General features: G+C 40.6%; 1 protein-coding gene across 1 annotated transcript in view; it reads left to right on the forward strand.

The window, feature by feature from the left end:
* Positions 1-15,820, forward strand: part of si:ch211-196i2.1 (collagen alpha-1(I) chain) — a 66,726-nt gene that overhangs the window by 28,426 nt on the left and 22,480 nt on the right. The window contains exons 15-32 of the mRNA XM_034240177.1: positions 88-141; positions 493-537; positions 631-684; positions 782-826; positions 1,468-1,521; positions 2,898-2,942; positions 3,018-3,071; positions 4,795-4,902; positions 5,391-5,444; positions 6,455-6,508; positions 6,696-6,740; positions 7,096-7,149; positions 10,747-10,791; positions 12,972-13,025; positions 14,373-14,426; positions 14,537-14,590; positions 15,289-15,342; positions 15,523-15,576. Coding sequence (XP_034096068.1) covers positions 88-141; positions 493-537; positions 631-684; positions 782-826; positions 1,468-1,521; positions 2,898-2,942; positions 3,018-3,071; positions 4,795-4,902; positions 5,391-5,444; positions 6,455-6,508; positions 6,696-6,740; positions 7,096-7,149; positions 10,747-10,791; positions 12,972-13,025; positions 14,373-14,426; positions 14,537-14,590; positions 15,289-15,342; positions 15,523-15,576 — 981 coding nt within the window. The remainder of the gene's footprint in view (positions 1-87; positions 142-492; positions 538-630; positions 685-781; positions 827-1,467; positions 1,522-2,897; positions 2,943-3,017; positions 3,072-4,794; positions 4,903-5,390; positions 5,445-6,454; positions 6,509-6,695; positions 6,741-7,095; positions 7,150-10,746; positions 10,792-12,971; positions 13,026-14,372; positions 14,427-14,536; positions 14,591-15,288; positions 15,343-15,522; positions 15,577-15,820) is intronic.

The raw sequence follows: 15,820 nt of genomic DNA on the forward strand, positions 1-15,820 counted from the left end.
AAGCAAACAGGATTTTATGATACAATATTTGTCTGGTGTTTATGAATATATATGTGTATAACACCTGCTTGTGTGTGTGTCTCACAGGGGGCTCCGGGTATGACAGGACGAGTCGGAGCGCAAGGGATGAATGGCTCAAGAGTAAGATTACACCATAACCACTCATTATTGTGCGAGTGGAAGCTATTTTGGATTATTAGATTTAGTGGTAATTGTTTAAAATGAGTAAAAACTGTCCACTTACAAATTTCCAGACAAAGATGCCATCCTTAGATTGTTTATTGTTCTCAATCAACAACAATGTAATTTACAGGGAAAGAAACCAGTGACTGTGAATTAACGTATGATGTGTAAAATGAAAAATCAAGCTAAATTATTTTTATTTAATTGATCCTTTATGTCTGGAAAGCTTCATACACCTCACACTGAGTGTCCTAACTGAGTTTGCACGTTACTTCCTGTGTGTGTAAAACGGTTTATTGTTTCTTCCAGGGCGACATGGGACCTGCTGGCAGTGTTGGTCCCAACGGCCCACAGGTATACATGTGCTTTGGTTGTATATACGCTGCAGTTATTTAACCTGCTGGACATGTTTAGAGACTGTTGGCACTTTACTTTTCTCTTGACTAGGGGCCTCTAGGTTTAGAGGGACAGATGGGACCTCCAGGACTCAGAGGACTCCAAGTGAGTACAGTTCAAGGCAAGACTTTTGACCGCGGAGTGTTGTTTCATTCATTTTTCACCAGTAAAGTGCAGAAGGTTAATGTGTTCATTTACACAGGGACATCCAGGACTGATCGGGGCTTCTGGACCTAAAGGGGAACCTGTAAGTGTTCTCTTAAAGTTAATGGTTCTTGTTTTCTAAACTAAAACAGTGCACAGGAGATTAAGGTGTTGAGCTTGAACAGAGCCGCACAAAGTATAAGTCACACAGCTGATGTGAAAGGCTCTGCTTTACAATTTTAAGACAATGATTTTTCAGTTGTAAATAATTGAAATGAATTCAGTATATTGCACATGCATGGCTGAAGACAACATGTAAAGAGTAACAGGAGACCAAAAGACAATACATATACAATGATGCATTTAGATAGCAGCTGTTGGTTAGCAAATATTTATTCAGACAGCAACATCTAACATTGGACAGAGTTTTGTCAAAATAAAGAAATGGCCCATGCTTATCAAGAAAACAGGAAGTGTATATCCCAAGCACAGAGAGAAGCTTTCTCATTACACTGCTAGAGTACCTTCCATCATCAGTATGTTATTTAACTTACATTACATTCACTGTTGCTCTTTTGTTTCTGATTAAGGACGATTAGCATTATAGACTGTTTGCTTCAATATTTTGCGTATTCTATAGATAAGGCAATTCCAAAGTAATACATCCACATTTAGGTCTGCATAAAATGCAATATCTTATCGCTCTTTTTCATTTTGCGTTTATTTTCTTTCTGTTCATATCAGGGGCCTGTGGGGCCAATGGGGGCCCGAGGGGATCCCGGCTTTGAGGGGCCATTGGTGAGTTGTACTTAAATATTTTCTTTAGTGAATTACTTCATCACATTACAGTCACACACATGCACTGTAGACACAAATACACACACACACACACTGTAGACAGAGGTGTCACAAGCAGTTGTGAAGGCACTGCAGAAACATCCTGCAGCCTCACAGTGCCATCTGCTGTTTGTAGTGTGTCAGTGGATCAGGACATGGTGCTGTGGGACTCTGAAGTCACTAGCCTCATCCCAATACCCCTCCTCGACTCCTCCTTTCCCTCACTCGCGTCCCTTCCTTGCTTCTTAGCTCCGCCTCCGTAAGATGCGAGCGAGAGACACGAGGAGGTGACGCGAGGACAGAGGAGTCCTCAGGTATAAATTGGGATGTCCTCGTTCACTCAAACGTCACTTTTAAACGACGTCTGTTAATGATGACATGTGCACAGCTGTATCCCCTCTCATGGGGCTTAACTGAATAACCCTTTAGAACCGGCCCATTTGTTGTTAAATATTTATTTAAATGAATGAATCTTTCTCTTGTTAGTCAAGGAATTCAATGTATGATGGTTGGTCCTGCTTTTGTGTTCCGTTTTGGTGTCAAATGTAGCCTACATTTAAATAAAAATATAATGATAGTAATGTGAAAGCCTTTACTCTGAAAATATGTGTCCTGTAGATCCCCACATTCACCACAAACCCACATTCAGGACTGTGCATTTAAAATAATTTAACTCCTGAATATCTTTACACAAAAACAATACAAATAATTGTTATTTATCAAGATCTAGCCATTTATGAAATAGCTTTCTTAACAGCTATGTTTTAGTGACGTTCAAGATCATTAAACATGACTTAAATTGTTAGTATAACCTTAAGAAAATAATTACACATAATAATTCCCACGGATCTGTGAGCACTTATACATTTATGTGACGCTTTTCCACTCATCTTCCAGTTGTCGGTTTTCCTCTGTTGAAATGGACCAGCTGTGAAGGTGGGGGCGGGGCTTTTATACGGCGAGTGGTGAAAACACTTCCGCGTAATCTGCTCTCGTGTATCCTCCCTTTCGTCTATCCTCCCTTTCGTCTCCTCCCGCACCCATCCTCCCTCACCCCTCCTCGACTCCTCCGTGTGCATTTCAGCTATTGGGACGTCCTTCAAAATGGCGTGTCTTGATCGATTTCCGGGTCAAGGATCAAGGAGTCAAGGAGGGGAAGAGAGGAGCAGAGGAGGGGTATTGGGATGAGGCTAACGTGTTTCTCATTTACTCTGATGGAAGACACATTTCAGAGAAATAAGAAGAAGTGAAATCAGTCTGCTATTCAGAAAGGGGAGTGTAAAATGCTGTTATTGAACAATGCTGTGTAATACATTTTGAATACTTTTTTTTTACAGGGTGCTTTAGGGACAAAGGGCCCTATGGGTTTTACCGGGTTAACGGTAGGTGCTCTTTATAGATTTACAAACATGATTAATGCAAAACATTATTGGTTTTGAACATTTACTTCTTTACAGGGTAAAAGGGGACCAAATGGGGACAAAGGAGATCCAGGACCTAAAGGCGACAAAGTAAGAGCCAGCTACTTCCTGTTCTCTCAATAAGGCTCATTAACAAGAATAATACAATGTCATAGAGCTACTTAAAGAGCCTGTGACACGAGTTTCCCCCATCATCCAAACCCATCAATTTGAGTAAATATTGTCCCCTTGAAAACCGTTACTGAACTGATTTTGGATATTTGTATTTTGATAACCATTAATTTGCCCTTCAATGTTGACCATATTCTGGATCTTCTCGGGGATTCTTCAAGTCCCGCCAAATTATGTGACGTCATTGCGGGCACAGCGCTCCAGCGGCACCGTTCAGGATCCCAGTATCTGCATGCAAACGCACGATGGCGCACACAGCAGCAAGCTCAGACAGTTTAATTTTGAACGTGTCTGAGAGCTCATATGAGGCTGAAGGATCGGTTTATGTTGTATCTGTTAGAAGTTTAGGAATTAGGTGCGTCAATATGGGCGATAATACGGTCATGTAGCCAGTGGTGGACTGGGACTAAAAATCATCCCGGGACTCTCGACCGGCCCACTTCGGTACCGCTAGTAAATTGTCAACGGGGGGAGTGGGGGATGTGCTAGTGACTTATCCGACCGGCCCACTTCGGTACCGGCCCATCGGGATTCGTCCCGATGGCCAGTCCGCCACTGCACCCAGCCCAGCCCACGTAAACTGTCAACGGGGGGAGCCTCGCTGCGGGGAAACGGTGGACCGAGTGTCCCGATCGGAGTGGGAATAATAATAATAATCCGTGCATTTTATCCATTAATTTCCCCAACATTGTGGTAAAAAAACCACACGTTTAATCCATGTTGGTGTACTACAACTACAAAAAGCATCGGTTTGTTTTCTCATCAGGAAATGCAGACCGGCTCAAACAAACGATTTTTAAATCATCCTCACGATCATTTAATGTATCATATGTTCGCCGAATTGACATGAAAGCACTAATAAATGTAGTTTCATCCACTTGAGTTTACAACTACAAAAATAATCGATTTGTTTTTATATCACATCCGACGGGAGGAAATTCAGCAGCTCTCACTACCGATTTGTAATCATCATCTTCACCACGATCATTTATGTTTATGTTCGCCGAATTGACATGAAAGCACTGACAAATATGAAGATACTGTAGTCAACTTCATTACAACGTTATTAACGTGCCTAAACCCAGTAATTCACCATTTCTACGCATGACAACACACTTTGTCCGTGTTTGGCTCTCTCGCCGCACAGTGAAGCGTTCCCGCATTGACGTCACTTCCGGCTTCCCCCAAAACTTCAAAATGAGTCGAAGGAATTTCCCGCGATGTTCGAAATTATTGATATTTATCGGAACGGTATCGCACCTTCTTTTTTAAACTGACGGTTCGAGATGACTAGTAGCCCAATATTTCATTGCACAACAGTTGTTGGGAGGCTGTCACAGGCTCTTTAAGGTACATATGCTTATACATTTTCTGTTCAACACAAAGTAAAAGTGACTGTACCCAAATAGGTACATCAAATCTGAACAAACTTCTCAACACTTTGGAAAGCCATCATGATAATGAACTGGTGAACAGAACATTGATTGTGTATGCAAGTCTATGTTAATCAAATTCACAAAGTTGTCAATAAGACTCACAGAAAGCAAGTCAACATATTTCCCAAAAAGCTAACCTGTTCATTTCTGTACTTCTGTACAATGTCTCTATGCCTTCTCATGAGAAAAAAATCCTTTCGTCTCAGGGTATTCAGGGAGCAGCCGGTATTAGGGGTCCTCAGGGAGAGAGGGGCTCCCTCGGCTTCCAAGGTTTCGAGGGCACCAAGGGCCAGCCTGGCCCCAGTGGCACTGAGGTACAGTAAAGAGCACAGTTAAAATACTTTTTAATAACAGGGATGTCAATTAGGAGCTGGATGTTTTCCAACAAAGAGAAAAAAAAAGTCTAAGCTTGAGAATGAACTTTAATGCATAGTGGGTATTTTTTTTAAAGTGAACTGCAAGAATGTTATTTGACAAAAAGTTGAATTTGCAAAAAAAAGGTAAAACATTTGAGTGAACATCAGATGTGTCCTTAAACAAGTGACTCAATGTTTTCAAGTGTATGTATAAAAGCTAATATATGTTGATGTAGCTCCACTTTTCACATAACATGCCACTTGTTTGAGTTGATTAACACTGGCAACTTGCAAAATAAACATGATAGCCAGATTATTAACCCACATTGCAGCACACTATTTTCAGCATAATATTGTATTACATGCGCTTTAAGCCAAGCGAGAGAAGCAGCCTGGTGAAAATGAGAGGAGATAAGCTTCACTGATTTTTATATTTCTTCATCCAGGGTGAAAATGGAGAAACTGGTCTTCAGGGAAAACAGGGCGGCCGTGGGTTAAAGGTCAGTGATGATGATTTGTGGGTCTGAACACCAAGAAATATCAGATGACTTCATGTGTTGTTCCAAACTTCACATCTAACTGTGAGACTTTAGAGCCTCCAGCGGCCTCCTGCATGTTCATTTCCCAATCCAAATGTGAGTGAATTAACAACATTTGACTGCAATAATATCAATTAAACAAACTCCTGGTTCTCGACTCGGTCAGGCATATTAACTGATGTGTCATTAGTGTTTAGGGATTACAGCTCTCTGCCATATTTGAGTTTAAAATCAAGTGAATAGTGAAAATATTATCTTAAAACATCTAGTGTGATTATTCAGGTTTTTGTCATCTCCTTTACTAACATCATTATCCTTGTACTGTACTACAGTGTGTCCGGCAGTGGCTCAGTCAGTAGGGGGGGCTTGGTCGCCGGTTCAAGTCCCCGACCAGACCTAAAATATGGAGTGTGGACTGCTACTTGGAGAGATCCCAGTTCCCCTCCTGCCCTGCCGTGGTGCCCTTGAGCAAGGCACCGGGCACCCCCCTTCCCCCCTCACTCCCATTGCTCCCCGGTCGCTGTACAATAGCTGCCCACTGCTCCTAGTACTAGACTCCTGGTACTAGGATGGGTTAAATGCAGAGGCCACATTTCACTGTGTGCTGTGTGCTGCATGTGTGACCATTAAAAGAGGGTTTCTTCCCTCCCAATTATATTCTAATCAGTGACACCTACTAACATGCAAATGTGAATTAAATGATTATGTCAACAAATGTCTAGAAATAAGTACATTTAGGTTATATGAATTTGGTAAATCTTAGACACAAGAATAACCCTAAATAAAAGCCAATGATGTGAAATCAAGCAACACTGAGATATATGAAGCATTACATATAATTTCTGCTTATAAAATTCAACATCATTTCACCCAGGCTAGAAATTAGTAAAACATACAAGGTAGCACAAAGACAGTTTTATAATAGATATTGATTGTCTGCAACCATCACTAATATCTGAACCTCCTTGAAGGGAAACAGGGGGCCGGATGGACGCAACGGCAAACCAGGACCCAGAGGGAGCAAGGTAATAAAAAACATTTAATTAACACAATAAAGACTTAACGATATTGCCTGATTATAATTAGAATATGCATTATTCTTTCCATTTCTTTTTTCCTGATCTGGACTTTTAGATACCTGTGCAAGTTTCTGTGTATTCAACCACAGTTATTAGGTATTGACGTTGCCCTTTCTCAATGCTTTGTCTCCAGGGCCGACCTGGACAGAGGGGCCACGTCGGCCAACCGGGTCCATCGGTAAACTGAAAGCCTGTCGCTAATTATTTGAGATGTATTATCTCCTGAATCCTATATAAATCTGGCCACATGTTCAAAATGCAAGTCGTAAACATTTGTTAATTGTCACATTTTGGATTAAATGTTTATTTCTGACTCTTAAGACCTTAAGAGTAGTGAGGAATTAAATATTTTTCATGTGTCCATCTCTAATGTAAAAAGTAATAATCCTTTGTCTGATTTAAATTGCTTTTCTCCTCCTTTCTAAGTCCTTTATTTGGTTTAAGCTGTTAATCAGATGCCTCTTAAGGTTACCCTGAAATTCTGGATTTGTTTACATATAATTGTTGTTTGTGTGTGTGTGTGAATCTGACAGGGTTTGCCAGGGCCACATGGACCAGAGGGAGCTGAAGGAAAGCCTGGTACACAGGTTCCCATTCTCTATCATATTTCAATTCCATCACCTGTAAATGTTGTCTGTATCCACTTGCTCCTACCACATACTATACAAGCATTGTATATTGTAGTTTATTATTAAAACCACGACTTATTTAACTCACTCACATTAACTGTCTCAGTTTAAGTCCGAAGTTAGAGTCAAAAACTGTTGATAGGTATAGAAAGAAGAGACACCTCATTTCACATCATCACGCACTTCACTTCTTTCTAAGAAAAAGGCTTCTCTGAATACAAGATTTCCTGGCTGTTGGATGACATTTAAAGAAGTGACACACTGAAAGACTGTTGAGACAGAAATGCCCTCAAACTGTCAAACCCACTGCCGAGTTGAGTCCAGGTTACTCTGATTTGGTAATTGTAGCTTTAGCCAGCAGGGGGCAGTATCAGTACAGGACAGCAGTATCGTGTGAGAAGTTGTATGTTGATGTTCAGCTCTACAAGTTGTGCAGTTTAACAGTTCATGTCTCATTTCTTCATTGTGTGTTATATCCATGATTGAGAGAGCACATTACTGTGAGAATGGCCTTATTCCAATGGAGGGAAACATTGCAAAGTGTTCATCTTAGTACTTAACACAAACAATTGAAGTGTAGAATTGAAAATGACATTTCTGCTTTCTTTGTTTTATATGATGTTTTGCTGTAAGTCAGACTTTGAAGACGTCACCTTACCCTCTGTGAACTTGCAATGCGAAATTAACATGTGCCATAAATGATACATCATTTAATCATAACAAATAATCAACAGATTAATGTGGCATGAAAATTGTTATTTGAAATGATAAATTGGGGTTACTGAGTTATACAAAGTGTCCACTGCAAGTTCACTTGTATCAAGACTTTGTGTTGGAACAAATTGAAAGAATATATTTAAAATTGCCAAAGACTTAGCTAAGAAGATCCTCACCACCACCTTATCTGACTAGTGTACGTATCTAAAGCTACAGCCATTGGAGAGTTAGCTTAGCTTAGCATAAACACAGAAAACAGATGGCTTAGCTCTTTCCAAAAGGCGACAGAATCCTGGAATCAGCAGCACAAAAGCTCACAGCTTACTTGTCTGGTAAATCTGTTCAAAACACAAGGTGTATAAAGATGGGATTGTAGGTGTGGGAGTTGCCCGGTGACTTTGTATGTTTTAGTGTTATCTTCACCCTCAGGTTACCACATCCGAGAAACAGTCCATCACATAAATACCCTACAGGTCTTTTGAACCTTTTAGACAGAGCCTGTCTCCCACCTGCTGCCAGTGTTTATGCCTTAGTGGGGACTTATCACATCCTGTCACCTTGATGTCACTAAGCTTTTGTACCTCACGGCATGAATGCTACAAAGTGTAGCTTTTGTACCTCACAGCATGAATGCTACAAAGTGTAGCTTTTGTACCTCACCGCATGAATGCTACAAAGTGTAGCTTTTGTACCTCACAGCATGAATGCTACTAAGTGTTTGTGAGAAGAGGACATCAAAGCACCTGCATCACACCTCTGGCCTGGTAACCGGTATATGGAGACTCCATAATTGGTTTTGTGCTTTATGTTAATATTTTAAAATGACTCTTAACTTAACCTTCCTATTGTCTTTGTTTCCCCCGCCCTTACTTTGGTGTTCGCGGTCACATTTGACCGGTCCTGTTTTAGCTGCTATTACATTAACACAAAAACCATTAATCATCAACAAATTTCATTTAACACCCTTTCAAACTGTAAATATTGTATCAGACTACTGGTATACATGAAAAACTGCAGTAAATATACAAAGAATAGATACTGAACATGTATTGCGTGTGCCAGGTGTGATCCATGTGGGGGGATGGGCACATAAGACCGCACTGACCTCACCACCTTCACCTCTTCAATCTGGCTTTTAATGTGTGATTGTTTTTGTATTATTTGACTTTAACTTTAACTATATATATTTATTTGTTCTTTTCTTTTCACTATATCTGTAAAGCGTCTTTGAGCACCTGTAAAAGCGCTAACAAAATTAATCTATTATTATTATTATTATTATAAGAGCGGGACATGTGTCAAATTGTTCTGTGTGTTTGTGTGTGTGTCAGGTGTTTGTGTGTGTGTCAGGTGTGATTCACATGGGGGGATTGGGCACATAAGGGGGGGGACACACCTAGAGTATGTTTGTGTGTGTGTTTTATCTGATCCGGATGGTTACTAATTCCTTTTCTTTATGGCGGTTACAAAGTTGACTAAATCATCCAAAATTCAATGAAAGTGGTGATCAGAAATGTTATATGTTCAAATGTCGACTGTGAAGGATATCATAAAGCCTACGGAGCCCTCTAGGGGACATGGAGAAGAAATTTTTTGCGAGATCTCGCAAAACCCCTTTGCGAGATCTCGCAAAACCCCGTTGCAGTTTGTAGACGGTCCCTAAGCACTCCTCTCCCTCCTCCAGCTGCAGATTGTGACCAATTCTTGATGTTTAGCTCGGATGACGGCGCGTATCGAACTGTTCTGATAAAAACGACTCTGTAGCTCGTTCTCTACCTTGCTATGATTGTAAAGTCATGTTGTTTGTATTTTTACAACGTTATGTTCATGAGTTATTGATCCGCGAAATTCGAATCTGTCAATAACCCAGCTCAGAGGGACGTGCATGTCCCCTCGCTCTGAGTGTTCTCTTGAGGTGTCTTCACTTATGTGAAACCCTTTATATATACAGTCTATGTGTGAAACCCGTGCCTATTGCCAAGCACTGATGTTATATCTTTATATTTAAGGCCAAGCTCAAAGTAATATCGATGAACCACTCCATTGTTGTGGTTTCTATGTTGCCGTAGCAGCCGAACTGACCAGGAAGTACTAAATGAAAAGTATTGCGAGATCTCGCAAAGGGGTTTTGCGAGATCTCGCAAAGGGGTTTTGCGAGATCTTGCAAAAGTATTGCGAGATCTCGCAAAACTTTTTTTTTTTTTTTTTTTCTTCAAATTATTATTATTTTTCTTCTCCATGTCCCCTAGGGGGCTCCGTATGAAGCCTTAATGCAATTGAATGTACAAAAAAAAGTTATGATTGATGAAAGTAGTAAATCGGTCAGATTTGACCCGAAGACAACAGGAGGGTTAAGGAGGCCCTTTGGGGGATTTCCACTTTTCTTTAGTGTGTTATACAGTATAGGCTGTTGTGCATGTTAATGGTCTGGAAAGGCTAAAATCCCAAGGTTCCCTCCAGAGGCAGTTTCTCCCCCCCCCCCCCCCCCCCCCCCCCCCCCCCCCCGAAACACCTCCATTGGACTCCTTTATTTTAAATTTCACGACATAGTGACATCACGATATGCCCTTTAAACATACTGTATGTGGTTTTGCTGCTGTTGACAAGAGCGAGAGAGTATATTCCATTGTTGTGGCTGTAGCTTTATATTCGTGCAGATAAAGTGTGGCATCTTCTCAGTTAATTCTGATGAAATGGCTTGATTAGATAGAGATACATCTTTCTAAGTCTATAGGAAAGTTTAATATTTGATGATACTTACTATTTGCCCCCGAAATGACCTTTTGCAGTTGGGAGAAATTGCATTGTTGGTATTTTCTCCTTGTCTTTCTGTTTCAGGGTCCCTCCGGTGCAGCTGGCAGTGCTGGCAGTAAAGGAGCAGCGGTAAGAACGTTACCCTCACAATGACCTCAGCGTTCATTACATCATCCCTCTAGCTCGGCTTTTTTGACTTTTTGCCAAGCGCTGCATGGGTTCAGCCGAATTAAAGCCCTTCTTACAGTTTTACAAGACAGCCCATGATTAAATACAGCAGGTTTTGTGGATTAATGAGCAGGCAAACACAACACACATGAACAGGAGAGAGCTGAACCGGCTACCAGCAGTTAATGGTATCAGGTGTGTTCACTGACAGTGGCAAGGGCTGATCAGGGTTCATGTGAATCCATGTGTGTGTTTGCATCACACACACAGATTCACATGACCATATATACATTATATGGATCCTAACATTGCACCTAAATTGGATTGTTGAACATATCAAGTATTACATGTTACTTGGTAGACGCTTTTATCCAAAGCGACTTACATACTCAATACTGTGGACAATCCCCACAGGAGCAATTTGGGCTGAAGTGTCTCTGGGACACAACGACATGCTGACTGCAGTGGGGTTTAACCTGTGACCCACCTGATCCGAACACAAACGCACAACCCACTGCGCCACACGCCACTGTTCCAATGATGGAAAGACACAGTTGTCTTAAAAATCATTATTCTTAAATCATCATTATTTTTGCTTTATAATCAAACAAAACGCCCCAAACAAATGATGTGTCCCAATTAAGATACTTCAGTTAGTACCCTATGTATTTCTTTTGACAAGTTCTGCTACTGTACGTCGCCAAGATAGCGACAGTTGGGGGGTAGAAGCAGGGGCGCCGTAAGGGGGTGAAAAGTTAGGACGATTCTAAGGGCCCGTGACTGACAGGGGCCCAAACAATTGGGGAACATTAAGAGAAAAAAAATGTAAGTAACCAATGTGATATTTTTTCATGGGGCCCAAAATCCCTGGCGGCGCCCCTGAGTAGAAGTATCCAGATTTTTTACACTCGTCCAGCTTTTGACTGTTTATGAAATTTACTGTTTAAGAACTGCAGAATTATCACTTTGGTTTTGCCAAATGAACAGTTACGACAATTCTCCATTGACTGTTTGAGTTAACACAGACAAATGTAGCATTTCAAATGTAAAAGTCTTAAATTAGACTCTTAATCACCAATACTATTATCCATAATGACATTTAGGGAGTAGTCTCATGACTCCAGTGATTCCCACAGCATGTTAATACTTTGGGGGGCCCCCAAAGTATAATGGCTCCCCCCAAAGGATAATTTGTGTGTTTTTTTGTTTTTTTTACTCAGTGAGCACTCATTTGCATTTGCATTGGTGGCAATGAGTGCTCAGTGAGTAAAAAAAACTTTAAAAAACCATAAATTATACTTTGGGGGGAGCCACCCATAAATTATACTTTGGGGGGAGCCATTATACTGGTAAACAGCCTCTATGGGCGCGAGTCCAGACCCACTTTTGGAATCAAATGATGACGTCAGTGGGATTATCTCCTTTATCAACTCCTAAGCATCCCCGGGACAACATCACTAGCCCCGCCCCTAAAAAGGTGTGAACTTGAGCCAATCAAGGACTACTACTACTAGGTCGTCCTTAGACGAGTTTGCCAACGGGTTCGCCAATCCTCACGGTCCTCCATACACCCGGCCAGCTCTGTGGAGCTTTCCACCCCCACATCCTTCCTCAGCACCTCCACGTATGTTGGCGTGGGGCGCCCTCTTGGTCGGTGCCCGTGTGTTGGCTCCCACTTGGTAAGATGTGTGTGTGAAAGAAGACCACAAAAAACAGCAGTGACTGCTCTCAGCTGTTTAACACTTAAAGACCTAGACACCATCACCAGTTGTAGGTTGTCTGAAGTGCAGTGTTACTATGAAAATTCACTAGAATGCAGGAATTGAGAAAAAAAATCTCAACATTTTTGCGTGCCCCCGCCCCGAGTCGTTCCCCCAAAGTATATTTCATTTCTGCGGGAATCACTGGACTCCCATCAAACGTAATGGCAGATAAACGATGAAATGGCTGATGAAGCACGAGCCATAAGAAAATACACTGCATCAACTCATATAAACCAATACCGCAACAGTTCAGTGCACGTTGATTAACTTCTGAAATTACAGTTTGTTCCACATTTGCACTTGTAGATGGTTGGTCTCATCATCTCTTTCACTTCTTTAAGCCTCTTCCCATTTCTTAGCAACTTTTGTATTTTCTAGGGTTTTCAAGGACTTGCTGGAGACAGAGGAGCAGATGGCCCCCCAGGTTCTCTGGTAAGCTTGTTTTTATTCTCTAGTCGTCATTTGGAAGACAGAGTAGAGGATGACAGAAGCTACTGTGTGAAACTGAGCAGCCAGGCAGGAAGTCTGTAGATGAGCAGATCCTCTGAAGCATAAAGCTCGAGAAGGAGAGGATGGATTGATTGTGAAACAAATGTTTAACTCTCTGAACAGCCAAGCAGTTTTTGGGCCGTTTTTTTGTTTTTGTTGCTCCTGACACATTTTGACTGTCTCTGGCATGGTGTTTCACTTCGATATGTTCTTCCTGCACTCTTGTTGCTTGAAGAATAGGACAAATAAATCATTTGTTTTAGTTTAATTGGAGAAAAAATGAATCTATTTATGTACAACATTTTAATTTAAGTCTGTTCAGTGTTATCAATATGGGGGAAACATTGAATTTTATGTTTGTCGCATGATCTGGTTTGTGCAAATGGTTTATTTAAAATGACATGTGTCACCATGTTTAAATAAATAATAATAATGCATTTTATGTATGGGCGCCTTTCAAAGCTCTCAAGGACACCTTACAGAGCATAATTAAAAACAAGCAACAAAGAAGATCACACAGTAATACAAGACTTAAAAACAAAGACTTAAAAACAACAATCAGTTGTTATTAAGATATTGAATATGCCAGTTTGAAAAAAATAAACATGTAGAATTAAACAATTTTGATCACATTCAAGCTTAAATGTCTTTATTTGTGTCATAGACTAAATCAGTCATTGTAAGTGATTTGTTAAATGACTGTTGGATATTAGAAAATTATACAACATTTTCAGCTCCCATATTTTGTATCTATGACAAATGTTCCCTCCATTTTTTGGAATATGAGGAAATGACCTGCGTAGTCTCTCCCAGCATACACGCGGTTTGATTGGCTAGCGCTTATACTGGCAGATTTGCATAAACGGGATTTCATTGGCTGACGCTTCTGCCGAGGCGCCAAAAGTTGAACATTGCTCAACTTTTGAAGCCAGCAACGCTCCACGTCGCTTCCCAAAATGCAGTTCGGCTAAAAGTGAAAGTGAATTCAAAGTGAATGGGCAGAAGCGTTGGAAGCTTCAACGCACGCCGCTGTGTGGACGGGCCGTTAGATGTTCTTAGTTTCTCCAGGTTGAGCTTTAGCAACTAAAAGCATCTGAGAAACTCAGCTGAGCTTAAACATTGTGGTCTTCTCAATCTTCTAATCCAACTTCCAATCAGATGGCAAGCATTTTAAACCCCAGGAAATATACGCTTGATCTCTGCAGTCCTGTAATCTGATTGGCTGAACAGATAATCAGATGTTATTGACTGGTTCTTTGAACCTTTAATGAGACATCTTTTATCTGTCAGGGGCCACCAGGGAAACCAGGACCTCCAGGATCCCCAGGAGCTCCAGGAGAAAAGGTGAGTACACAGGTCGATCGGTCATGACCTCCATTACACCAACACACACAGACATATGCTGTACTGTACGTGTGTATGTTGTGTTATATAGATATGTGTTTTTTTCTCAGGGTTTCACAGGGAAGCCAGGCATGGAGGGACCTCAGGGCCCAGTAGGCATGTATGTAAGTGATTCTTCAGCGCGGCACATACAGGGACTGCACCTGTACCTTTCCACGGCATATCAGTACATCAAGTGTATACTATTACATCGCACATTAAGACCTGTTCATGTTAGACAGTTTAAACAACATTTTGATGGTCATGTAAGTAATTCAAAAGCTTTCTACCAAATAACTAATGCATAAGGACTTGCTACGGTAACATAATTGCAAGATGATAATTCACTTTTAGTTGAGAAATTGCTGTGTTTATATGTTATTATTAAAGAGGTTTGTTATACATATTTCAATTAAGGCTATTGTACAAAATTGGACATTCAACAAAGCAATAAAACATGAGGGTAAGGTTGGTTTAAGCTCATTATAGGGTTAATTTAAGTGGTTTTTAACTGATTTACCTGATTGAGTTTTCGTACTATTAAACTTTTATTAAGTTGTTTCCTATTGAGAAAATTCTTTGTTCTTATAAAAGGAAGAGGAAATTATGGAATACATTTTAAATATACAGCAGTCCTTGTAAATTGTATAATATATGTTTTATTATTGTAATTATCTTTTAATGGTATTTTTTATTTGCCTTGATCCGTACCCATTGTCATTTTTCAACCTTATTTCCCAACTGCTGTGTAGTGCTGGATGAGCCAGTGAGACATTAACTGATGATAAACACATTTATTTTATATTTGTTCTTCAACCATCAGGGTATCCAGGGAAACGTGGGCATGCGAGGGAATCCAGGGTTCATGGGAGAAAGGGTAAGCTCATCCTACTGTCAACTATCTGGAAAAATGTTACGTGACATAGGAACATTATATCCAGATATTATTATTATATTTTTGAAAATGCAGATTATTATTTTTAGATGTGCTTTCTGTTTTATCAAAAACACCATCAATAATGAGAAACAACACAATTCATTTTTTTCTCTGCACCAGGGCGAGCAAGGTTTACGAGGTTTACCCGGGCCTGCGGGGAAGCAAGGTCCTACAGTAAGTGTCTAAAGTTCATTTTAGATTTTACTTCTGAATATTGTTCAGGGGATTTCATTGATACAGCCGCTGTGATGGGGTCACACCATGGAGAGTTTGGTGAATGAAGTAAACCAGTGAGGTGTGCAGGGACTGGCTTCTGATGAAGGCGAACAGGTCACAGTAATTGATTTTGTTGGTCACTGGTGGCAGAGTAAAGTCAAATGTCCTTCAGCTTGTCCCCTGCTGTCATCAGTGCCAGGTG

Source organism: Gymnodraco acuticeps, unplaced genomic scaffold, assembly GCF_902827175.1.
Source record: "Gymnodraco acuticeps unplaced genomic scaffold, fGymAcu1.1, whole genome shotgun sequence".
NCBI classification, from domain to species: Eukaryota; Metazoa; Chordata; class Actinopteri; order Perciformes; family Bathydraconidae; genus Gymnodraco; species Gymnodraco acuticeps.